This window comes from Dipodomys merriami, unplaced genomic scaffold, assembly GCF_024711535.1.
Source record: "Dipodomys merriami isolate MVZ:Mamm:240054 unplaced genomic scaffold, mDipMer1.0.p SCAF_4, whole genome shotgun sequence".
Taxonomy (NCBI): Eukaryota; Metazoa; Chordata; class Mammalia; order Rodentia; family Heteromyidae; genus Dipodomys; species Dipodomys merriami.
In genome coordinates this window covers 57,584,473-57,611,215 of record NW_027205603.1, presented here as the reverse complement: position 1 = coordinate 57,611,215, position 26,743 = coordinate 57,584,473, and the positions used below count along the sequence as shown (strand labels likewise).

The 26,743-nt window shown below is 35.8% G+C and overlaps 1 protein-coding gene and 1 long non-coding RNA gene across 3 annotated transcripts in view; one reads left to right on the top strand and one right to left on the bottom strand.

Moving 5' to 3' along the window:
- Window positions 1-19,148, top strand: part of LOC138805850 (uncharacterized) — a 68,308-nt gene extending 49,160 nt beyond the window's left edge. The window contains exon 3 of the long non-coding RNA XR_011365652.1: window positions 18,425-19,148. This is a non-coding gene — a long non-coding RNA (uncharacterized lncRNA). The remainder of the gene's footprint in view (window positions 1-18,424) is intronic.
- The window catches only part of Lrrc69 (leucine rich repeat containing 69), a 73,148-nt gene that overhangs the window by 26,031 nt on the left and 20,374 nt on the right, over window positions 1-26,743 (bottom strand). The window contains exon 5 of one of the 2 annotated variants that reach the window (XM_069991039.1): window positions 21,701-21,772. The exons of the other annotated variant lie outside the window; for it this stretch is intronic. Coding sequence (XP_069847140.1) covers window positions 21,701-21,772 — 72 coding nt within the window. The remainder of the gene's footprint in view (window positions 1-21,700; window positions 21,773-26,743) is intronic. 2 annotated transcript variants of the gene reach the window in all.

Genomic DNA, 26,743 nt, shown 5'->3' with positions numbered 1-26,743 from the left:
AGCATTATTCACCATAGCTAAGATATGGAACCAACCCAGATGCCCCTCAGAAGATGAATGGATCAAGAAAATGTGGTATGTATGTATGCATATATGTATATATAAAATGTGGTATGTATGTATATATGCATATGTATACATACATGCCACATATATATACATATTTACATATATATAATGGGATTCTATGCTTCCATCAGAAAGAATGACACTGCCTCATTTGTTAGGAAATGGAAAGACTTAGGAAAAGTCATATTAAGTGAACTAAGCCATTCCCAAAGAAATTCGGGTCTCATGGTTTCCCTTATTTGGAATAATTAGTATACATATAGGATAATTTTTTATCATATGACTGAAAAACTCAAAAGCTATGTACGTATGTCCATATATGATGATGTTAAGTGAAATGAATGCCGAGATATGGACACAAGAGGTCTGTCTTTGTTGTTATTGTTTTAAATGTACGATGTGGTTTTTTTTGTTACCTTTGTATGTTCTTCCCCCTTTGGTATATCCCCTGTTGTCACTGTACTTGATTTTGGTACCCTGCATCTTGTATAAACATTTGTCTAATCTGGGGAGGGGAAGGGGAATAACAAAATGCTGAAACAAGGACCCAGGATGACCCATTGCAACAAGGATACCCACAGGACAGTATATTGGAAATGAACTTTACAACTTGGGGAGGGAGGGGGTGTGGGAGGTGGGGGAGGAAAGGGATAGTGGGAGAACAACAAGGGAAGGGGTAACAATGATCCACAAGTAATGTACTCATTGCTTTACTCATGTAACTGTAACCCCTCTGTTCAGCATCCTTACAATAAAAAGGCAAAAACCAACCAAACAAACAACAAACTAGTGACAACAGGGGATAAAGTGCAGGAAAAAAAGTAAAAGAAATGTACTTCACACAGTACATTAAAAAATGAAAACAAAGAAACAAAAGAGAAAAAAAATTCTTCTAATAGAATTTTTGCCTGATACCATGTCTACAAAAGAGGCAAATGAAAAATAAGATTAATTAATTATTGTCGGCTTTCATATAATACTTTCACAAATAATTTAAGATAAAATCATACTCATTTTTCAAAACTATTAACAATCACCCTTTTTACTCTATTTAAATCCCTATGAGAATCTCCTCAGACCTCCTTTAAAATGGACTTGTTGGGTTTTTTGTTTTGTTTTTTGTCAGTCATGGGGCTGAACTCTGGTCCTGGGGGCTGTCCCTCAGCTTTTCAGCTCAAGGCTAGCACCCTACCATTTGAGCCACAGTGCCACTTCCGTCTTTATTTTTCTGCTTATATGGTGCTGAGGAATTGAACCCAGGGCCTCATGCATGCGAGGCAAACACTCTACCACTGAGCAAACTTCCCAGCCCCTAAAATGGAGGTTTTAATATGCATACCATGACATACTTTAGTATGTCATAAAACTCTCTTTCCTGCCCTCAACAAATAAACATGTACTTTCATGTTTGTTCTCCTTTATAAAACTAGAAACAAAACTTTTACAATTAAAAAAAAACCCTCTTTCCTCTCAAACAACAGTGGCTTTTCTTTTAATCATAAGTCACTTTTTCTTTAGAAAAAGTCTTCTAATTGGAATTTGAAAGCCAATTATACGATTAGTATTTCTCTACTGGAAAGGAAAGGCCACCTGTCTACAAACACTACTTGACCCATATCATAAACCGACTATATACAGTTATCCAAAGAAGCAGGAAAAGGCAGTAGGCAAACTCTGTAAAGGATACTTTCTTCAGGGAAGGCTAAAAATCAGAAGTTCCCCAGCTTCGATTCTGACATAGCTGACAATTTAAACTGGAGAATTCAATTGTAAAATTTTTTCAGATGAGGCAACAATTCAGAGATGTGAACTAGAAGAAAAGTATTCAAGGATTTTGTGAAAGCTGTTTCTGGCTTAAAAACTAATCGTGGGAACTTTAGTCTTTCTTTTTTTTTTTTAATTGTGAAAATACTGTACAGAGGGGTTACAATTACATGGGCAAGATAATGAATACATTTCTTATCAAGCATTGTAGCCTCCTCCTTTATTTCCCCTTCCCATCCCTTCCCATCTTCCCACCACCCAATCCTCCCCCCCCCACCAAAGTTGTAAAGTTCGTTTTCGACATAACGACTTGTACATCTCATTTTTGCAATTGGTCCACCTGTATCCCTATTTAAACGATTTGTTTTTTCCCTTCCCCTCCACAAATTATACCGACATCAAATACAGTGAAAGCAGGGGTTATTAATCCTGACAGGAAATGAAAATTGACTGACCAGATTCTCATTAGGACAAACAGAAATAAAGTGTCACTTTGTAGTTGCTAACTTGATTTCCATTCAAACAAGCCCAGTGTCATTTTAAATAAAGCCTTTCAAAGACATAGTATCTTGAATTTTACTCAGTGAGCTTCTGTTCCTCGAACCAAAAAGCAATAGCACTTCCCTTAAGCTATTGATATATTACTAACAAAACATGGAAAAGAAAAAGAAAGGATCACTGCTTTTTAAGCTTTATATTTTAATCTCTACTTAGGAATCAACTAGAGAATGACATAGGCTTACAGCTGAGGTTGAGGTTCTGATCTATTTTTGTTCCACATTTAACTGAGCCTACTCCTCTAAATAAACAGATGACAGATGTGATAATATGCATCTCAATGAACTGTGACCAACAGATGAAGAATGTTCCAAGTATTTGGTCAACTTTAAGTCATTCTAGTAACTATACCACACTATACCTTATTGTTCAAGCTATAAATCATATCTCTTGTTATCTTTTTTTTAATTTAATTTAATTTTATTTGTGAACATACTGTACAGAGGGGTTACAATTACATGGGCAGGATAATTCATACATTTCTTACCAAGCATTGCACCCTCCTCCTTTGGTTTACCCTTCACATCCCTTCCCAGCCTCCCCCCTCCCCCCCTCTTGTTATCTTTTAAGAAAAAAAGTCTTGTTAAAAATCAGTCATTATTTCATTGCCCCATTTGTTAGGAAATGGAAAAATTTGGAAAAAATTATATTAAGTGAAGTAAGCCAGGCCCAAAGAAACATAGGTCCCATGGTTTCCCTTATTTGCAATATCTAGTATATGTATGAGTCAAGCAGAAAAGGTTAGATAATGTGAGGTCAGGAAAATGAACCCTTAGACATGTATTTTAATGTTTTTTTCTTTCATGCATGTGTTTCTAATGCATTTATAAGATTATCTCTTTGTTGCTTTGTATGTCCCTCCCCCACAGTATAACCCCTGATTTCACTATATTTGATGTCAGTATAACTTGTGGAGATGGGGAAAAACCAGTTGTTTAAGGATACAGGTGGACCTGTTGCAACAATGAGAAGTACAAGTTGTCATGTCCAAAACGAGCTTTACAACGTCTGTGGGGGGGGGGGGGGGAGAAGGATTGGGATTGGGGGGGAGGGGGAAGGCTGGGAAGGGATGTGAAGGGTAAACCAAAGGAGAAGGGTGCAATGCTTGGTAAGAAATGTATGCATTATCCTGCCCATGTAATTGTAACCCCTCTGTACAGTATGTTCACAAATAAAATAAAATTAAATTAAAAAAAAGAAAAAAAAATCAGTCATTATTTTATCAAAATGGAACAACAGGAAATGGAAACAAGATGGTTTTTTTTCTTTTAACAAAAAAGTCATTTTCTCTTTCTTTTTTTTTTTTTTTTTGTCGGTCATGAGGCTTGAACTCTAGGCTCGGGTGCTGTTCCTTAGCAGTTTAGCTCAAGGCTAGCATTCTACCACTTGAGCCACAGCACCACTTCTGGCTTTTTCTGTTTATGTGGTGCTGAAGAATCGAACCCAGGGCCTCATGCATTCAAGGCAAGCACTCTACCACTAAGCCACCTTCCCAGCCCTTATTTCATCTTTTTTTAAGTTATTATTATGGTCTGAATATTGATTTTTTAAAAAAAAACCTTCTTCTAAAATATATATGTTGAAATTTAACTCCCAATGTAACAGTAAAAGGTATGATCTGTAGGAGGAGATTATGAGGACTCTGCCGCCATCATTAATGGTGTTAGTGTCCTTCTATAAGAGAGTCAGGAAAGCTTATTCATCCTTTCTCTGTGAAGGACCCTACTAGACAGCCCCACCTTGGCAACAGAGAGCAAGCACTCACTAGATTCCAAACCTGCTGATGAACTTACTTGCTCTTGAATGGTTAAAATTTATTTTTTAAGAAAACATGTTATTTACAAGTCATCTACTCTGAGTAAATAAATATCTACTTCTTGTTAAGTGTACAAGAAGAAAAATTCTCAAAGAAACAAAAACCACATATGGACAGTGTGAAGACAGGAAGGAGAGATTAACTTTAAAAAAAGGCATGTGAACACCAACAGAACAACTCCCATAAAAGAAATAATAATTGGGGAACAAATACACAGAGTCAAGAGACCTTCAGAGATGGGATCAAAGAACACACAGCAGAGGTGTTGCTGCACTTTCTCTTGAGTAGGCCACACTGGGAATTCTTGGCTCACACTTGACACAACTACATTCTGCCTCCCATCACCACACTCACTTCCCTTGAAGCCCAGGGATTCAAAGCCAGGTAGGAGTCATTCACTGAACAGAGGGAGAGATGATGAGGTCCTGGATGACTGGTGACATCAAAAGGGACCAGAATACTATTCGCTCCTACAAAGTGAACTGCCTAGGCACTTGCCAATCTTTCAGAGTGCTCCAAATTTAAAAAAAAGAAAAGTTAGCTTTTTTTTCAAAAATGAGATTACTGGGTGGCAATACAATGAGGGATAATAGAATTTATACCAGAGGAAATGGCAAGTCGGCCAATAATACAAAAGTTTCAGTGTAATAAATGTCTTTATAGAGGTGTATTAAATAAGATTAAGACAGGTAACAAAAAGAACCAGTTATGAAAGTGGTGCTATAGCTTCACGTGATAGAGAGCCAGCTTTCAGCACAAAAGCTCAGGGACAGTGTCCAAGCTTTGAACGCAAGCCCCACAAGTGTCCCCCCCCCAAAAAAAAGCAAAACTTTAGAAATACTGATTTTTGTGAATAAGGTTTCTGAAGCAAAATTTGGCAACATTTATAAATTCAGTTAGTGTGCATATTTTTTTATTCAGAAACCTTATTTCTTTTTTTTAACCTTTATTGAAAATCAGGGGGTTACAGTTACATAAGTAAGGTAATGAGTACATTTGTTTTTAAACACTGTTACCACATCCCTCATTTTCTCCCACTTACCCCTCCCTATTTCTTGATTCAGAAAAAAATATTTCTTAAGGTAGTTGTACTGGGATCCATGGAAACAATTTTGTCATGGTAAGAAGTCTGAAGAATATTCTAACCTGTCTAAAAATAGGATGCTATATACACATTGACCAATATTTATAGCTATTAGAGTGATATCCAATGATGACAATAAAAATTTTAAAGGCACTTGGGTGCCAATGGCTATGCCTCTAATCCTAGCTACTCAGAGGGGCTGAGCTCTGAAAATCAGGGTTTGAAGCCAGCCAAGGTAGGAAAGTCCATGAGACTCTTATCTCCAGTTAGTTAACTGGAGATACTAAAAGTCCAGAAATGGAGATATGGCTTATATGGTACAGCACTAGCCTTGAGTTCAAAAGCTTAGAGACAGCATCCAGGCCCTGAAGTCAAGCCCAGGACCAAGCCAAAAAAAAAAAAAATGGAGGAGGAAAGAAAGGAAGAAAGAAAGGCAGGCATGTTATGAAACATTGTATATAAATGTTGTATATATAGGCTGGGAAGGTGGCTTAGTGGTAAATGTTGTATATATATAAACACATGTATGTATAAATACTACAGCAATACATATGACATATGATATTAACACAAGAACATAAGTGGCTATTCCAGTTTTTAAAAGAGCAGAGGCCCTGAGTTCAAATCCTATATTGTTACACGCATAGAAAATAACCCAGTATGTTAATGGTATGCATACTGTCCACTGATATTATATTACAGATGATCTTGTCTTGTTTCTCTTTAATAATTATCTATATTTTCCAAATTATCCACATCGAAAAATAGCACATTCTTTCAGAGATTAAATTCATAGCAACCTGATTCAGACTATTCATACGTAAACTTTAAACAACAAATTTTGGAGAGAGTGCACTAGGGTATAGATTCCTCCTATAGTTGGTGAAAAGACTGAAAATATAACTTCCCAAAAAATCTTTCCAGGATTAAAATATATTGCAAGAGCTTTAAGAAAGCTATACTGCCATTTGTGCTTATTATTGTAAGCTTTTCTCAGAAGTGTGGGGATTTTCCCACATATCTGGCCCAGAAGGTAAAACAGTAAGACATATTTTTTCAAAGCTTATGCTGTCTTTGTTCATTACAATGAAGGCATGATAAAATTCCAAAGAAGATAAAAACTGATTTATGGGGGAAGTTAAAAAAATCTTAGGTGCAGCCATCTAATCTTCGATAAGGAAGCTAAAACAATAGAATGGAAGAAAGACAGCCTCTTCAGTAAATGGTGCTGGCAAAATTGGTTAACTACATGTAGAAAACTAAAGCTAGATCCTTATATATCACCCTGCACCAGAATCAACTCCAAATGGATCAAAGACCTTGAACTCAAAGCAGACACTCTGAAAACATTACAGGATGGAATAGGAGAAACCCTAGGTCTCCTTGGCTCAGGCCGAAATTTTCTGAATAGAGACCCGGAAACACAACAAATCAAAGAAAGGTTGGACAAATGGGATTGTATAAGGTTGCAGAGCTTCTGCAGGGCAAATGACATAGCTAGCAAGATCAATAGAAAGCCCACCGATTGGGAGAAGATCTTTACTAGCCATACAACGGACAAGGGTCTCATATCTAAAATATACTTGGAACTCAAAAAATTAAACCACCCAACAACAAATCCTCAAAGAAACAACTGCCCAATAAATAAGTGGGCGAAAGACTTAAAGAGAAGCTTCTCTGAAGAAGAAAGAAGGATGGCCAATAGACACATGAAGAAATGTTCAACATCCCTAGACATAAAAGAAATGCAAATCAAAACAACATTGAGATATCACCTCACTCCAGTTAGAACAGCAAAAATCAAGAACTCTAACAACAACAGATGCTCGAGGGGATGTGGACAGAAAGGAACCTTACTTCATTGTTGGTGGGAATGTAAACTTGTTCAACCACTTTGGAAAGCCGTACGGAGGTTCCTCAAAAGACTTCACATAGATCTCCCCTATGATCCAGCAATCCCACTTTTGGGCATTTACCCAAATGTATACAAACAAGACCACACTAAAGCTACCAGCACAACTATGTTTATTGCAGCATTATTTACCATAGCTAAGATATGGAACCAACCCAGATGCCCCTCAGTAGATGAATGGATCAAGAAAATGTGGTATATATACACAATGGAATTCTATGCCTCCATCAGAAAGAATGACATTTCCCCATTTGTTAGGAAATGGAAAGGCTTGGAAAAAATTATATTAAGTGAAGTAAGCCAGGCCCAAAGAAACATAGGTCCCATGGTTTCCCTTATTTGCAATATCTAGTATAGGTATGAGTCAAGCAGAAAAGGTCAGATAATGTGATGTTAGGAAAACGAACCCTTAAATATGTATTTTAATGTTTTCGTTTCTTTCATGCATGTGTTTCTAACGCATTTATAAGATTATTTCTTTGTTGCTTTGTATGTCCCTCCCCCACAGTGTAACCCCCGCTTTCACTTTATTTGATGTCAGTATAACATGTGGAGGAGATGGGGACAAACAAGTCGTTTAAGGATTCAGGTGGACCTGTTGCAACAATGAGAAGTACAAAATGTCATGTCAAAACCAGCTTTACAATGTCGGTGTGGGGGGGGAGGGGGGTATAATTGGGTGGGGGGAGGGGGGTAAAATTGGGTGGGGGGAGGGGGGAGGCGGGGAAGGGAAGTGAAGGGTAAACAAAGGAGGAGGCTGCAATGCTTGGTAAGAAATGTATGCATTATCCTGCCCATGTAATTGTAGCCCCTCTGTACAGTATGTTCTCAAATAAAATAAAATACAATTAAAAAAAAAAATCTTAAGTGTCACAATGACTTGTGACCCTCCAAAGCTCAATCTTACCTGACAATATAAAAATATATTCCGACTATATCTGAAGAAGGCCTTAGGCTAAAAAATATCCTAAGGGACTCGAGGGGAAGGTTAATGAAATTTTGCTTCAGTTATGGAAACACAAAAATCACATTCAGTTCTGCATATACCCTTTCCTTGTGTTTATAAAGCTCAAGGTTGAAAAAACACACACATATATATATTTCCTTAAGAAAATTCTAATTATCAATTCATAAATAACTCGCTTTTACATTGAGATGTCTATATATAAAAGTATATTTTATTAAACAGTATTTTTTCTAAGTATTCTGTCCTGTTTTTAAATATCACTGTGAAGTTTAATAAAAGTGTATACTAATAGCTATGACAATAACCACAAGAATTCACAATGATAAATTACTTGCTTTTGTTTTGGAGGGGTTTTTTTTGTTGTTTTCTGGTTTTGTTTTGTTTTGTTTTTTGTCAGTCGTGGCACTTGAACTCAGAGCCTGGACACTGTCCTTGTGCAAGGCTAACACCCTAACACTTAGAGCCACAGCTCCACTTCTAGTTTCTGAGTGGTTAACTGGACATACGAGTGTCACCAGGACTTTTCTGCCTGAGCTGTCTTTGAACCAAGATTCTCAGATTTTAGCCTCCTGAGAAGCTAGGATTACAAGCATGAGCCACCAGCATCTAGAAATATCTGGGATACTGTTTAAAAGACCAAACTTTCAAATGGACACAGAAAAAGGAGGAGCAGTGCAAAAGGCTACAAGCACAGAAAATATAATCAATAAAATAAAGTTTATTCACTAAGCTTCCCAAATCTTGACAAAGATCCCATTTCTGGGCATTTACCCAAATGACCACAAATCAGCCTGCAGTAATGACACCAGCACAACCATGTTTATTGTAGCATTATTTACCATAGTTAAGATATGGAATCAATGCAGATGCCCCTCAGTAGATGAATGGATCAAGAAAATGTGGTATATATACACAATGGAATTCTATGCCTCCATCAGAAAGAATGACATTGCCCCATTTGTTAGGAAATGGAGAGACTTGGAAAAAATCATATCAAATGAAGTAAGCCAGACCCAAAGAAAAATAGGCTCCATGGTTTCCCTCATTTGTAATAATTAGTATATGGCTAGGATAATCCTAGCAAGGATCACAACAGCACAATAGCACAATAGCTATGAGGATATGACCATATGAAATGATGTTAATTGAAAGAAATTCATGACATGGAAATAAGAGGGTGTTTTGTTGTTGCTGTCACTTTTGTTTTTCTTTTCTTGTTAGTGTACTATTTACAGTTACTGTTTTTGTCTTTCTTTTTTTTTCTCCTCTGGTTTATTCCCTGTGATCGCTGTTTCTGATTTGTGTACCTTTGTCTTGATATAAGTTCATATGATTTGAGGAAGGGAGGGGGAATCACAGAAACACTGGGACAGAGTGTGAGCCAATTGACTAGGGATACTCACTAGACAGTGCTGAAAATGAACTTTACAACTTGGGGAGGAGGGGAGGAGAGAAAGCAGAAGAAAATAAGGGAGGGGGTAACACTGTTCGAAAAGAAATGTACTTATTACCTTACTTATGTAACTGTAATCCCTCTGTACATCACTTTTACAATAAAGTAAATTTTTTAAAGAAACTATAGTTGTAAATCCTGATATAATAAATATCTTTGGTCAAGTAGCAGCACAGTTTACATACAAAAAGAAATCATTTCTCTAAATACCAATAAAGAAAAGACTGAGAAAGAAATCAAGAAAGCAAACTCATTTAGTACAGCATCAAAAACAAGAAAATACCTAGCAATAAATCTAATAAAGGATGTGAAAGATCTCTACAATAAAAATTGCATAAACTTGTAGAAAAATACTGAAGATACCAGAAGATTAACAGACATTTTATGTTCCTGGATCCACAGAATATCGTTAAAATCCTCATTCATTGTTGTCAAAGTCACTACCACAAATATGCTGATGGGTACTAACTTGAGTGAGCCATGTTCAACCACCAATTCTTAACCAGGCTTTCCATGACATCAGATTTAGTGGATTGAAATGGACCACAGTGAGAGCATTCACAATATGGAAATACAGGAAAACTATAATTCCTCATGAAGTTTAAAAATATTACAAATGTGAGTTCATTTTCAAACAATACTCTTCAAGTATTAGAAAATATGAAGTTTTTGTTTCCAGTTTATTACTTACCATTCCTTTTCACACATTTGTTCTTTCACAGTCTGAGTCAGAATATCCCAGAATGCTCCTGAATGTGTAAGGGTTAGTCATTTAGTCATTTAAGTAGAAAAGTTGCAAGAGCAGTTCTGTCTTTAAACATTAGTCTCGTAACTAATGGAATTGATTACACTGTCGATTTTCCTAAGTTAAAACCTGCCCTGATTGTAGTAAAGAAATAACTACTTTTTATTTCTTGGCATAATTATTGCTCTGACAGTGTTGGTTTAGCATCTTTTTGAAAATAGTCAAGAATAGTGATTTCTCTCATCATGTTCTAGAATCTTCACTCTTTACTAACACTAATCACTGTACCTGTGGGACCACTATGCCTCATCTCCAATCTACAAAGGGGGAAAAAGGCTAGGGAAAGTGGACATTTATGAAGTACCAAACAGATTTCTACAAATTTATTTGATCCTAACTCCATAAAATCTTGGGAATAATGAGAAAATTGATCTCCCTGTCTCCTACTCTTACTGCCGACAGCAAATCAAATATTTTGAAATACCCTGCAATCTAATATAGGGAGCCTTAGAAATCTCTAGAGATATCTTCTCAGCCAGAAGCTGGGTTTTTATTTTCAGTTTGGTTTCCATTTTAATGTATAGTCCAAGAAATCAAGCTGCTTTGTAATAAAAAGATGTATAAGTTGTGGCCAATGAAATCAGAGATCAAAACATAAAAATAGATGATGATCCTAAAACTGTAATCTCTTAATGTTTTCTAAACTTCTTGGCAGCCAAGGAAAGTTATATAAAGGTTTCATATAACTGTAATTACAGGATAAAATTTAAAAGGAAATATAACTATAATATATATGGCTCCTAACCAGAGCCATATATATTGGAAGACTGATGAACAAAGAGTCCTTGGAAGAATGGAGCCAGGAAAGCAATATACAATCATAGATTTAAGATGAAGATGAGTTTCATGTCAATGTCAAAGAGGACTCCTGGGGATGTGAAGGGTAAATAAAGGAGGAGGCTGCAATGCTTGGTAAGAAATGTATGCATTATCCTGCCCATGTAATTGTAACTCCTCTGTACAGTATGTTCACAAATAAAATAAAATTAAATTATAAAAAAAAAACAAAGAGGACTCCTGAAGCCCTCCCAATGCATGTGATTTGTGGATATTAGATTTGGGGGAAAAAAAAAGAAAGAAAGAAAGAGAATACAGACAATGGCTGTTATCAGCCATTCATTCATTCATTCATTCAATCATTCATCCAATTAATATACATTATACATTCACCATTTCATTTTCTGGGGCGGGATGCCAGCAGTACTACTTGGCTTTTGACAATCTAAGCTATCTCTAACAAGTATTTATTAGGTGCTAGGCACTCACTGTTCCAGGTATTTGGAATACATCAATGAAAAGAGGCAAATATATTTGTCATCCCCAAGCTCATTTGAGGAGATGCAGGAGGAAAGATGGAGAGAACTTGTCATCTAAATTGAGATGTGTCCTTAAAACGGGATGAATGTATGCCACACTACTGAATTTCACTCCGAGTTCTCTCCTCTCCTCTCCTCCTCTCCTGCTGTCATCTCTTCTCTCCTCTCGCTCCTCTCTCTCTCTTCGCTCTTTCTCTCTCTTTCCTTCTCTCTTATTTCTTTCCTACTATTTCTTCCATAATCTCTCTCACATCTCTCTCCTTTCTCTTTTTCATTCAACCCAGGGCCTAAGTATGCTAGCAAGCAAACCTTCCATTCTCCTACAATATCAGACCCAGAAAATCTCTTTAAAATACTTCTCTCTCTCCTCTCACTCTCACTCTCACTCTGCCCCCCCTCTCTCTATCTCTCAATTTTACTGCATTTAGTCTCTGAAGAAATGCTGACCTGACCAAAAAAAATCATTTAAAATACATTTATAGGACCAGAAAAAAAGGAAAAAAGCTCTGATTTTGATCTTATTAGCAAATGCTCATGTTATCTCTTAAGTGAGAAGAGTGTCTCTTTAATTAAGTCATTACTACCAGGCTAGAAGACTAAATTTTTCAAGGGTTTAACTGAGAGCCAAATATTGTTCAATCATCCACTACATCATGTGCTACGGGGTCCTTTTGCAGTATTTAAAATATACAGAAATTTAGCACCAGCCTGAATTTAATAAGACCATATAGAAATGGAAAGACAGGCCATATAACTTAACTTAGATGAGCAGAGTAAAAGTTATACCTCCTAATTTAATTGGTAGCTCAATTTTTAAATGAGAGCTTTAACAAAACTCATCATTACATCAAGAGTAATATGTCATAAATTTTCTGTATGCTTTTCATTGCAAAAAAAGTCTATCTCATGACATTTCAGATTTAAAATAGTAAAAGTAGTAATAACATATAATTCAGTACTCTCCTCTTTACCCACTCCCACCTACCCCCAAATAAGAAACAGCAGAAAAAATGATCTCATTCTCATAAAAGTAGTGTCAGAGAAAGCATTTAGTCAAGTTTTGGAACTCACTAATTCTATATTAGCTAAGCTTACATCACTTACATAAAACCTCAGAGCCCACAAGGGGTTTCCATTAGAAAAGCGTTGGCTTGTGTCCCATTTCTTTAAAGGTCACTAAATGTTGTTTTAAATGTATGTCTTCTAATAAACTGAGTCACTTAAAGCAGCATTGACAACTGAAGAAAAATATACTATTTTCAAATCAGGGTCAAATTTTAGAGAGGCATTTAATGAGCTTCAAGGAGAGGATACGGTTTTAATATTCAGCAGAAAATGAAAATAAACTACCAACATGGGAACAAGAACTAAATGCAGCAAATGATCTATAATACTGCTACACAAGAGGGGCAGAATAGTAGAGGACTAAAACAGGCAACTAGATTTTCTCATGGCACTTAAAGCAACATAGACACTCAACCCAGATCACTCCATTGTGGGGATATTTGAGAATGTTCTTGACCACAACTTTATGGACATTTTCTTGTGTGTCATTGTTTTCTTATTTTAAAGCTGTTTTCTAAGCATCTTGCAAAAGAGCATTCAAAGTTTCCAAAAAAGCTTTTAATATAAGGCAAACAACATAATTTCACATTTCTAAGGAGTTTCTTTCCTATAATTTTATTGTGATTATTGGCCTAATCAAAGTCATTTTTGATCATGGATATGTTGAAGTAGTAGCTATTCTCTAAGTGTTCAATTTCAAAAAATAGTACTCCTGACTTCAACTAAATGGTCTCCTAAAGAATGCAAGTGTGGGGAGGGAAGGGATGGTAGGAGAAGAACAAAGGAGGGATAATACTGCTTGATAGGAAATGTACTCATTACCTTACTCATGTAACTGTTACCCCTCTGTACAGTATCTTCACAATAAAAAAATATATATTAAAAAAGAATGCAAGGGCTGGGAAGGTGGCTCAGTGGTAGAGTGCTTGCCTTGCATGCATGAGGCCCTGGGTTTGATTCCTCAGCACTACATAGGCAAAAAGAAAAAAGCCAGAGGTGGCTCTGTGGCTCAAGTGGTAGAGCGCTAGCCTTGAGCTGAAGAGCTGAGGGACAGCACCCAGGCCCAGAGCTCAGGGCCCACAACCAGACCCAAAGAAAAAAAAAAAGAGTGCAAATGTGCACATGTATATATTTATGTATAACCTGACAGATATGGGAACCATTCTGTTGAAGGTAAATGAAGATTTATTTGAAGGTGAGAGTATTCAAAAATAAAATGGCTTCCTTCTGTTTGTATCCAATCCTTGACAAGTAACTAAGACAACTGAAGTACTTGTGAAATATTTATGCTTTAAGAATTAAGACAAGGATCAGGTACAGATTACAGCAAACCGAGGTCAGGAATCTAGAGTCAAAAATATAATTCCAGCCAGGCGCCAGTGGCTCACGCCTGTAATCCTAGCTGCTCAGGAGGCTGAGATCTGAGAATCACAGTTCAAAGTGAGTCGGGGCAGGAAAAGTCTGTGTGACTCTTATCTCCAATAAACCACTAGAAAAATCAGAAGTGGCGCTGTGGCTCAAGTGGTGGAGTGCTCAACTTGAGCGGAAGAGCTGGGGGACAGCGTCCAGGCCCAGAGTTCAGGCCCCACAACCGACTATATATATAATTCCAATGTGGATTCAGACCAAAATGGAACAAAACAACCAGCCACCATTGGCTATAAATAGAGAGGTTGTGTTAAACGGACATTAGGACAAGGAAAAGAACGGACATTAGGACAAGCAATAGATGACAAGCTGTGTAAAAGTCTTAAGGAAAATGGAGTTCAGTGACAAAGGGTCCTATTTTTGAAAGAAACACAGTCATAATCAGAAATCAAATGAGCTGAGAGAAAGAGGAAAGGAATCAGAGAGAAATAAATAGAAAAAATAGAAGATCCTAGGAAGGGAAGACATCCTCTAATAAATAATTTGTGGGTTATGTTATATTGTATAACTAAGGTAGGCCAGAAGAATATAAACGTTATTTATAAGAAAAGTAACTTGGAATAACAATTCTGGAAAAAAAAACCATAGATGCTGGCAAGCAGTGTGTGCTGCTGAGATTGCACTGCCCTCGTAAAGCCTTGGTTACAGACCAGTGGTTACGCAAAGAGTTTGCAAGTTAGAATTATTCAAGTTTAAATAGGGATAGCAGTGGACCCATTGGTACAATGAGATATACAGGTCGTTATGTTGAAAAACGAACTTTACAACTTTGGGGGGGGGGCGGCGCGTGGATATGGGAAGGGATAGGAAGGGGAAACAAAGGAGGCAACAATGCTTGATAAGAAATGTACTCATTACCTTGCCCATGTAATTGTAACCCCTCTGTATAGTATTTTCACAATAAAAAATGTTTTATAAAAGAATTATTCAGGTTTCAAAAACCTTCAAACAAATCCCTGAACTTGGGATGAGTTGCACTTATATCAGTCCTTAAAATGAAAAGAAAATGGGGCAGGGAATGCGGCTCAATGGAACAGCACTTGAATAGCATGCATATATTTGACCCTCAGCACCATGAAAAGAAAACTGAATGCAAACCATGGGCCAAGACCCTAAAAAAAGGCATATATACATCATTTCACCTAATTCTTCACTCATTCTATTCTTTGTTGATCACTAACTTTCTCAGTAATTTTATGGATACAAGTATTAATATCCTAAGTATGTACTGGAAAAAAGATGAGACATAGTGTAATTGACTTATATGTCTAAGGTCAAAAGCAGACAAATCATTAAGTTGTGAAAAATTAGTATTGGTTTGGGAATAGTGGATTCAAATCTTCTCTAAACTTTTCAAATGATTTGTGTCCCTGGGAAAGCTCTTGTATATTCTTTCCTTCTGTGTTTCTCATACTGTAAAAGGAAAAATGCCTTTTTTATCTTCAAATTTGATTTATGATACACTTAAGAGAACTTTTAATAGCAAAAGGAGTACTGATAGAATAGGTGTTATTGCTATTATTTTCCATAAATAGTCCAAGCATAATTTTCTCATGACAGCACCATTGCATATGCTTTATATTGCTATGTATTTTCTTATAAAGACACAATCCACCCACAAACCTTGGAATACACAAAATACTTAAGGTTCTTAATGTTGACATAGCATCTGTTTTTTTATTAATAAGTTTTTTTTTGTTGTGAAAATACCATACAGAGGGGTTACAATTACATGAGCAAGGTAATGAGTACATTTCTTATCAAGTATTGCTGACTCCTCCTTTGTTTCCCCTTACCATACCTGCCCTCCCCCGACCCCACCAAGGTAGTAAAATTCGTTTTTTCAGCATAGCATCTTGTACCTTTCTTTGTTGCAATAGGTCCACCTGGATCCCTGTTTAAACAATATGTTTTTTCCCTTCCCCTTCCCAAATTATACCAACATCAAATACAGTGAAAACAGAGGTTATACTGTTGGGGAGGGACATACAAAGCAACAAAAAAATCACCTTATAACTATGTTAGAACCAATAGCAAGAAAGTAAAACCATTTGAGTCCTTATCTTGGGGTTCATTTCACCTAACATCAACTTATCTGACCTTTTCTGCTTGTCTCAGACATATACTAGTTGGGGCTTGAACTCTGGGCTTGGGCGTTGTCCCTGCACTCTTCAGCTCAAGGCTAGCGCTCTACTGCTTGCGCCACTTCCTAGCGTCTGTTTAAGGAAGCTACACAGTCAAATGAACGTTAGATCTGAAATGGAAAGAAAGCAGTAACCATGGAAAATGTGGCATTAGCTATGATTTATAACTTTAAAACACATTTCTTAAGAGTCAAAGCCTTTTCTCATAAACTCATATTGATCTGTAGATGTAAAATTGGGTCAGCTAAACATGAGTTTCATATCCAAACTGGAACCAGCCAACTTAAGACAAAACTCATATTCAATTAAAAATAATATGATGAAGATTTCCCTTCTTAAATTTCATCTCAAGTAAGATGTGAAGATCACTTGCCAAAAAGTAAATAAATAAATAAAGCTGGGCACTGGTGGCTCACACCTGTAATCCTAGCAACTCAGGAAGCTGAGATCTGAGGATACTGGCTTAAAATCAGCCCAAGAAGGAAAGTCTGTGAGACTCTTATCTCCAATTAACCACCACCAGAAAACTGGAAGTGGAGCTGTGGCTTAAAGTGGTAGAGAGCTAGACTTGAACACAAAAGTGCAAGGACAGGGCCTAGCCTCATGATTGACAAAAGTTAAAATTAAAAATAAATAAAAACTAGTTCTATCTGCTTTCATATTAGTTGATGAACAAACACCAAATGAGTTTCATTAATGGCATAAACAAACAAACCATGGAGGTCTACAACATGGCTAAGTAAGGCTAACTTACTAAGCAACACATAAATCTCAGCTCCAACTTTAGAGGAATTCTTCGTGCTCACATCAAAAATTCTAGTTTTGTGAAGAACTTTTCAGAGTATACAAACATCCTATTGTTTGAGGAACGTTCCTTAAGAATCATTTTAGTCAAGGACACAGTGAAATTTTCAGAACTCAAACTCCCAGTGAGAAAAGAGAAATGCCTTATTTATTTTGTATATTGTCACAGGGACATTCCCTGCTGGTCAGTCCTGAGACAAAGAACAGATTCCTCAGATATGTCAAGAAGGGTGAAATGCTAGGTCGAGATCCACTACTTATTTGTAATGTAGGCCAGAGGTTCCCCAAGTGAGGTCCCCACAGACTTGCAGCACCAGCATCACCTGAGAACTTAATAAATGTGCAATCCTTGGGTTCCCCACTACTGACTCAGAAACTCTGGGAGAGAGGCCCAGTCTTTTGGGTTTTAACATGCCATCCAGTGGATTCTAATGTGTACTCAAATTTGAGAACAAAGACATTCAGTAAATTCTCTAGAGCCTCAACAGCCTCGACTCCAAATAGGAACAATAATTTCCCATTTGTCTTTGTAGAATAAATTTTTGTAACACCGAAATTTGCTTTGCAAGCCTGAAAATTACTAGATAACTAAAAATTGTAAGCCCTGAAAAAACCACTGCTAATACCATTTCTTGATCTGGAAAGTAGTCATCGCTGGATAGATGGCTAATGAAGGATTCAGACAAAGTGAAGTTTCCTGTGGGATTGCAGTGTTCTGTATCTTTGGCATAAGATTCATATCAAAGGTAAACCTCAAGGTGTGCCCTGTTGATGATTGTTAAAATGTTTTCTCACTTTTGGGGGTTCAATATTTCTTCAAAAGCAGGTTGGAAAATAACTGTGCCTCTGAGGGAAAGAAGAATCAGGAAAAAGATGATGTGCTTAATATTACTTCCAATACTGTTAAAAAAAACTTTGAAAATCTCAATAATTTCTTTCTCTCTGTTAAAAATACTTAATCACAATCACTTCAAAGACAGTTTTCTATCTTTTCTTTTAGACACAGGAGACAATAGTAACTCTGTTCTCCCTCAAATCCCTCTGATGCTATCCAAATCTTCAATAGCAAATGACAATGTATTTTTTCTTTCCCTTATCAAAAACTATGATAACAAATAGTCACTTTCTTCACAATGAAATTCCCACCTATTCATCCTCTTTTATTTCCAAGCTAGTTAATATTAGTTCCATCAACTTTTCTAATCCTACATTTCTGTATTTATCTCTCTTAATTTCTAGAGATTCTTTCAAATGTGAATCGCGAAGTTCCTACAGGTAGCAACTATATTTGTTCATCTGCCTCTTCAGAGTTACGTGAGGGGAGGAAATCTGCAAATCTTTAAGCCCAACACTTGGGAGACAACTAGCCACAGAAGAAATATCAAATATTCGCTCATTGAATTGAGTTCTTCACAGAGGAGAGACCTATCTATTTCACAGACAGAGTATAAAATCTCAATATGCTACCAAACTGTAATGGATTAAATAGTGTTGCTTCATCCACCCAAACTTCATGTGTACTCAGAACTTCAGAATGTGAACTTATTTGTAAACAGAGTCTTTGCAGATATAATTAGTTAAGATGAAGTCATACTAAATTAGGGTGGACCACAATCCAAGGACTTGTACCCTTTAAGAAGACTTAAACCCAAGTTTGTGGTACTTTGTTATGGTAGCCATAGGAAACTCTTACACCAAGCATCACTGGTTTCTGAACTAACTAAACAACAGACTGTGTTTCCATAGATCGTTGAGTATCCATAACAAGGCATATTTTGGAAATGTCACTCCCACCCCTAAAAAAAAAAAGGATGCAAATAAAAGGCACTTTATTATAGATCATCTTTGTCCTCAGTGGCTTATAGCTTCAAAATCTAATCCAATTCCATCAATAAATAAAAATGTAAAATAAAGTAAACATAGGATAAAGGAAAATAGAATAACTATTCATTAGAAATGGAGTATTTGAAGAACAGTAGTTTAAGGAAAGTGTTCAATATATAATGTTGAGTAAAGAAGATATACACTTTGGGATTGGGGGGGAAGGGGGAGGCTGGGAAGGGATGTGAAGGGTAAACAAAGGAGGAGGCTGCAATGCTTGGTAAGAAATGTACGCATTATCCTGCCCATGTAATTGTAACTCCTCTGTACAGTATGTTCACAAATAAAATAAAATTTAAAAAAAAGAAGATATACACTTTTTACATAGTACAGTTTCAATTTTGTTTGTAAAATAGTATGAGATACTTGAAGAAATACTTCTGTAAGCATTATTTCTGAGAGGTAAACTTAGAGGCACCTTAAATTTTGCTCTCTCTATTCTTATTTATTGCCCACATTTGTTACAATGAATGATATTCAAAACCAGATCATAACCAGAATAAATGCTATCTCTAAAAGTATTGAGAGAGAAAAAAAATCTTTTTTAGAAGATTCACAGTCTAAAGCAAGACATCTTTGAAAAGACTAAGTCCAATTGTACCATGGAAGAGATAGCATTGAAGGCTTCTTTGAAAGTTAAGAGAAACAAGGTAGGTATAGAGAGTTAAATGAAGAAATACAGCCTGAGTAAATACATGTAGCATTTACCAGGTCAACTTTAAAAACATCTTATTTTGAGTAAAACTATAAATTTTGAAGATAGTGTATTGACACCTTTAAACATTAACACAAAATTTCTATGTAATTCAATAATTCTACTTCCCAATAGAAACTAGAATAAATATTTATACATGGATGTTGGGAGCAGCATCACTCAGAAGAGCCAAAAGATGGAAATAACCAAGTGTTCACCCACAGATAAATGGATAGACAAAATTTAATACATACACAAGTAATATTTTGAATATTACTCAACCTAAAAATGAAAAGAAATTCTGACACTACAGTGTTGGCGCACATAAGGACATTGTGCTAAGTGAAATAAGCCAGTCAGAAAGGACAACTGGTATATGATTTTAGTCATATAAAGCGTACAACGTGAAGGGAGGGAAGTGTAGTTGAAGAGGTGGGAGGGAAGGGATGGTAGGGGAAAAACAAAGGAGGAGGTAATAATGCTTGATAAGAAATGTACTCATTACCTTGGTTCATGTAACTGTAACCCCCCTGTACAGTATTTTCACAATAAAAAACTTATTTTAAAAAAAGATTACAGAGGAGGGCTGAGAAGGTGGCTCAGTGATAGAGTGCTTGCCTTGCATGCATGAGGCCCTGGATTCAATTACTCAGGATTACTCCATTACTCATAAGCAGAAAAAGCCAGAAGTGGTGCTGTGGCTCAAGTGGTAGAGCACTAGCCTTGAACTGAAGAGCTGAGGGACAGGACCTAGGCCTAGAGTTCAGGCCCCACGACGAACAAAAAAGAAAACAAAAAAAGGACAAAAGAATAAATTCATATAGAAAGAAAATAGAATGGTGGTTACCAGAGAGGAGGCAGAGTATCACATCTTAACCTGCTACAAGTTTCTAAAAAGAGAGTGGTGAATTTTTCTAATGACACTAAATTTCTGTTGAGAAAGATAAAAGAGGTATGGAAGACTCAAGGAATCACTAAAATAGTAGAATACCAGCCTAAGCAATGAAGCCAAGCAAAATCATGGGGCTCTGATTTCAAGCTTTTTTGGTACCAGCACAAGTTATGGAATGGATAGTGACAATGGACGCTGTTAAAATATTTTGTGTCAAACTATAAATACACCTGAAATGGTTAAAAGGGCAATATGTAGATACATACACACATTTACATATTTAGGAAAAACTACATTATCTATAGCATATTATTTTATATAAAGCATATTACATTATATATAAAGTCATTTTCCCTAAAATCTACTTTGAACTTATTTTATCATATTTGAATTATCATCAGTATAAGATACTTCTCTAAAGGATGGAAAAGTATGAAACTCAATTTGGACTCAAACATTCAGGAAAAAAAAGTAATTAGTGGTTCAACAGCTAATTTTAGAGCACTATCTAGATTAATAGACTTCTACATATTTCCTTGAATAGTGACTCATGTTCACTTGTATATAAAGATGCAATATTAGAAACTATTTTCCAAGAGCTAAAAGTCACCAAGTCTTCATTATTTAAAGTTGAAAAATATCAAAATTTATTTCCAAATGAAAAGATAAACTCTTAATGGTTTATATCTTTAAAACAACTAATAAAAGTGTCACCTTTGGATTAATTACAAGGAACAAAAACTTATACCTTAGAAAGTAATATTTCAAAAACTCTAAAGTAAGCAAAAGCAGTATGTCATAACCAAAATATTTAATCATAACTGATGTATTAAAATATTTATGATAGCAAAGTTCATTTAGTTCAAACAAGAGCGAAAAGGAAAAGAAAGACCAAGTTTTTAAATTCTGAAATAAAGCAAATCTTTGAGTCATTTGTATACTTCAAGGTTCCAATTACTACAGCATTTACTGGCTGCTCTTATATTCATATTCCCAGTAGCATAAACAAAATTGTTTTTCGAATGTAATAAAAATCAACTCTACTTACGCCTGATGGAAATATCTGAATAATATTTCCAGCTACATCTAGGATTCTTAGTTTTTTAAGATCACAAAATTCCTGTCAGAAACAAAGAGAGAAAGAGACTTTATAATCTAATATCTAAAATCAGAAGTTTGGGGTTTTTTTGTAACCTCAAACTTCATGAAAATAACTATCAAGAAGAACTGACCATTGGGCACTGGTGGCTCACGCCTGTAATCCTAGCTTCTCAGGAGGCTGAGATCTGAGGATCGTGGTTCAAAGCCAGTCAGGGCAGGAAAGTCCATGAGACTCTTATCTCCAATTAACCAACAGAAAATCGAAGTGACACTGTGGCTCAGTGCCCAGGCCAGACCCATGACCAACAAAAATAAAAGGGAAAAAGAGGAAGAAGAGGAAGAACTGATCCACCCAACGCTTCATTACATCTTCCCTATTTCTTCTGGCTATTCCAGGGAAAGGTAAAATAGAGTTTGAGTGAGAGTACTATTAGGTTCAAATCTCATCTCTGACTATTACAAACTATGGACAAATCTATTACAAATCTATGGACAAATTACTAAGCATCTCTTTGAATTTCAATTTCTCCATTTATAAAATGAAAATAGAAACCCTACTTATGTGGTCATTGGGTGGATCAAATTAAGTTATTAATGTGAAAGTGGTTACAAATAGCTTTATGTTCAGTGAACTCTAAATAGAACTTAGTTGTTATTAAAGTAAAAAGATACCATGAGAAACAGAAAACACAGTCCTGGAATAGTGTCTCTAAAATCCACCAGAATGTTACATGTCTACTTTTTGCTTGGAACTGTGCTAACACTGCCTTTACTTTATGAAGGAATGAAATTTATTACTAAATATATACTTGTCCTATATTACTATGGATTGTCACAACTATATGGATATATATTATATCTGAATTCTTGCACTTGTACTAATAAGCACAGAGTATGTAAGATTTGTTTTAACAAAAATCATTAAAAAAAACTTTTTCATTGAGAAATAAGGGAAACAATAAACAATTGTAGAAATATTTCATAAATGTCACTCTTATTTTGAATATCAAATCTCTTCGTATGAAGACAGTATGTTTCTAGCCTTGCTAACTATCCTTCCTTTCAGCTTTGTTACATATTATTATAGTTGCATCTTTCAAAAGAAGATGCTGAGTTAAATTTTGGGGTGCTAGGTGTGTTTTAGGGATCCAATCCTATAAAACAGAGGCAACAAATAAGATCGGATCAACAGAAAAAAAAATCAAGATGGAAGACAGATCCAACAGAATCTCATTGAACTCTTTAGTGAGTACTGCCTGTGGAAGTTGCTCTCCATCAGACAGAAATGGTCAAGCCTTCATATAACTGCTTTGGTCAGTCAGATGATATAGGATATTCTAGGAAGAGCAAGACTTCAGGTAAGAAAGAAGGCCCACTATCAATAAAACACAGCCTGACAGAGCTAAGAGCTGAGGCTATTTTCACTCATCCTACAGATGAGTGACTTGCCCTAGAAATGGAATCTATCATCTGCCATATATGTGATCCTCTTAAATTCCATCTTTCCATTGCCATGATCCTCTTGTTATTGTATCAGTGACCATGATTTTCTGACTCCCAATATGTACTCAATATCTGCAAGCTAAAATTTAAGAACTTTCCAACCTATTTAAAAATACATCTTTGACCTTTTTGTTGTTGTTTTGTTTGATTCCAATAACTCTTTAGTCAAAGGGTTAAAAACTTACAGATAATGGCTATGTTTTGTTGTAGGAATAAGTGTTCTGAAGTGTTAAAAAGAGAAAATAATGGAAAATTTAAAATGGTTTTCAGGAAAATGTAAAACTTAAGCTAAGATTCTCTGATATACTTGGAACAGAGCACATTCCACTGCTTTGGAAAGAACTACAGAAAGTATAATGTGACAAAAACAGTGTGGCCAGGAAGAACTGAAGAAAGAAAAAGTCCAATTTGTAAAGATCTTTTATACATGTCATGCATATTAACTACTCAGGATTCTGAGTATAATTCATGATAGAATATTCATGCCAAACCAGTGAACAGATCAACAGTAAGCAAATCTCACAGATTGAAGAAGGGCATTTACCAAAACAAAATTCTTCTATCATTATAAAAAATAAACAGCAAGAAAAAAGACAGTCATATTTAACTATATACTAGGTATTAAGTTAAAGAGGACTAGTCATTCTGACTAATTAATATCTATGAGTTGCATTTTTAAAGTTAAAACAATTTTCATATGTTGAAAATTGCCTAGGCATATTTCCTGAGATAGTGATGTATTTTAAATGGAAAAAAAAGGTCTAAGCTAGACTTAAGTTTAACCATTAACTGTAGGTTTTCTCAGTACTTTTAATGTGCTACTACATTACATATACCAATATATTAATTTAATATAGTAATATAATAGTTGGCCTGTCAAAACAAAGGACTGATGCTAATATATTAGTTGTCCTGATAGAAGAAAGAATACAGACTAGAGCGGGTATAAATGACAGAAACTTGTTTCTCACAGTTCTGGAGGCAAGAAGTCCAAGACCAGGATGTCAGCATGCTAGAGTCCTGGTGGGCTCCCTTCCCGGATGCAAACTGCCAACTTCTTATCTCTTCACATGGTAAAAGGAGAGCCAGGAAGCCCTCCGAGGCCTCTTTTATAGGGACAATAATCCCATTGGTGAGGGGTTCCCCCTCCTCCCCTACCCTGTGGCCTAATAATCTCCCAAAGCCCAACTTCCTAATATTGCCACACTAGAGGTTAGTATTTCACCATATAAATTTTGGAGGCAAAAACCGACTCTTGGGAGTCAATAGAGCTTTTTCTCTCTACAGAAAAAAGGGCATTCCCACGCAATGTCTTTTATCATTCTTCTACGTCCTAGTGTAAAAACGTAACTCTAAAGACAGTATTCAATGACTTTATCTACCACAATAGTGGTGAAAGTTTTGTATTAAGAATATATTTCGTGGCTCATGTCTGTAATCCTAGTTACGTGGGAGGCATGAGTGGAAAGATCCTGGTTCAAGACCAATCTGGGCAAAAAATGTGACACGTTAGCTGAAAAATAATTTAAAAAGCAAAAAAGGATGGACATATGGCTTTTATGGTGAAGTGGTAGCCTAGCAAAAGCAAGGCTCTAAATTCAAAGTCCCGTGCCATCAAATAATAATTACAATAAATAATAAGAATACATTTTGTAAGTTCTAGGTATTATTAATCAAAAGCTTGTCTATTCCTCAGACCACTTTAGAAAATAAAATCAAGGCCTGACTCCTAGGTGTATAATAAAATATATATAGAGAGAAAATATGCATTCATACAGGTACAGACATGTATATAATTTATAATGTACTAGAAAAATGACTCCCAATTTGTTCTATAAAAAAGGGGATTTTCTGTAGTGCCTTATAAATACTGCAGACCAAAAAGAACAATGATAGACAGACTCATATTAAGTATCCAAGCTATAAATGATTACAAGCATTATTACCTGAAAGTTGATTAGTTAGCATTTAAATTGTTTAAAACTAGCATTTATAGTCTAGTAGTAAGAGGAGTAATGACATGAAGGACATACATTTAAGACAGACAGATGTGGGTCTTGGTCCATTTCTAAACCATGATTGAGTTACACTAGTCTTGTGTTCCATATAGTTTTGTCAGACAGTTGTTATAAACACTAAATAAGACACTTCCCATGATGCTGCTTTGCTGTTCTTAGTGCTTTTCCTTCAAGAAAATGTTATTTTAATAAATTTATTTTTAATTGGTTTATTTTTACAATCTATATTTGATTTAATATTTACTTTTTAATTTCAAGATTTTTTTTAACTCATTTGCAGACATTAGCATGTTTAGTAAATAGGGACAACAATTTTGAAACATACTCAATATTCAGGCTATTGCTTTAAAATGTTTTCACGGAACACATCATAGTAAGTACAAATTTTTATTTTTTTAATGTTTTTATTTGTCAGTCGTGGGGCTTGAACTCTGGGCCTGGGCACTGTCTCTGAGCAATTCAGCTCAAGGCAAGCACTCTACCACTTGAGCTACAGCACCACTTCCATTTTTCTGGTGGTTAATTGGAGATAAGAGTCTCACAGACTCTCCTTGCCCAAGCTGACTTTGAACCACAATCCTCAGATCTCAGCCTCCTGAGTAGCTAGGATTACAGGCATGAGCCACCGGTGCCTGGCAAGCACAAAAATTTTAAAGGAAACAGTCTCACAAAAGAAAAGAAAGACCAAATGTTTTTCATTTATATGCCTACCATATCACTCTGCTGGTTTTTATTTCTTAATTTACTGTACTAGGTGTATTGCCTATCAAAATAACTCTAATATGCATAAGAAAAGAAGGTAAAGGCATTCACATGTCCCTCCTAGGAAAGAACTCTCAAACTGGAAGATGGGAAGAGATCTTAATAAAGGTTCAATTTATAAAAGTGTGGCTGGTTTTAAGAAAGCTAAATTCTCTTCTTTTTTTTAGGGGGGGGGAGAAGCTAAATTCTCTTAAACTAAGAAAAGTGGCTTCTGAAATCCACAGAGCTAGTAACAACAATATATTTATCACCCTATTCCTAAAGAGCCAACTGGATGCAGCAAAGAGACCACTTAACACGTGACCACCTACCTTGCCTGAGAAAGTTCCACGGAAGTGCTATCTAGTTGGTACTCACTGTCCTCCTGATCTTTTGTTTCCTTCTAATGCCTCATTGGCCATATTCAAGAGAAAGCCAGGAAACAAGGGAGTTTATCAACATCCAGGCTGGTGAGTCTCACAAGCATAGGGCAGAAGGAAGATCGACCAAGAAAATATACAGAAGACAGACAGTATCCAGCCTATATTCCAAAGTCAAGACGTAATTGTATTTTGTTCTGTATGGTCGGTTACCAGATAAGACATAATATTCAATTAAACTGAAGTCTTAGAAAAAAAATGAATAATTTTAGTATAAGTATACTCCCATACAACATATGAAATATATGTAAACTGAAAAATGTTTATTGCTTATCAAATCAAATGTAA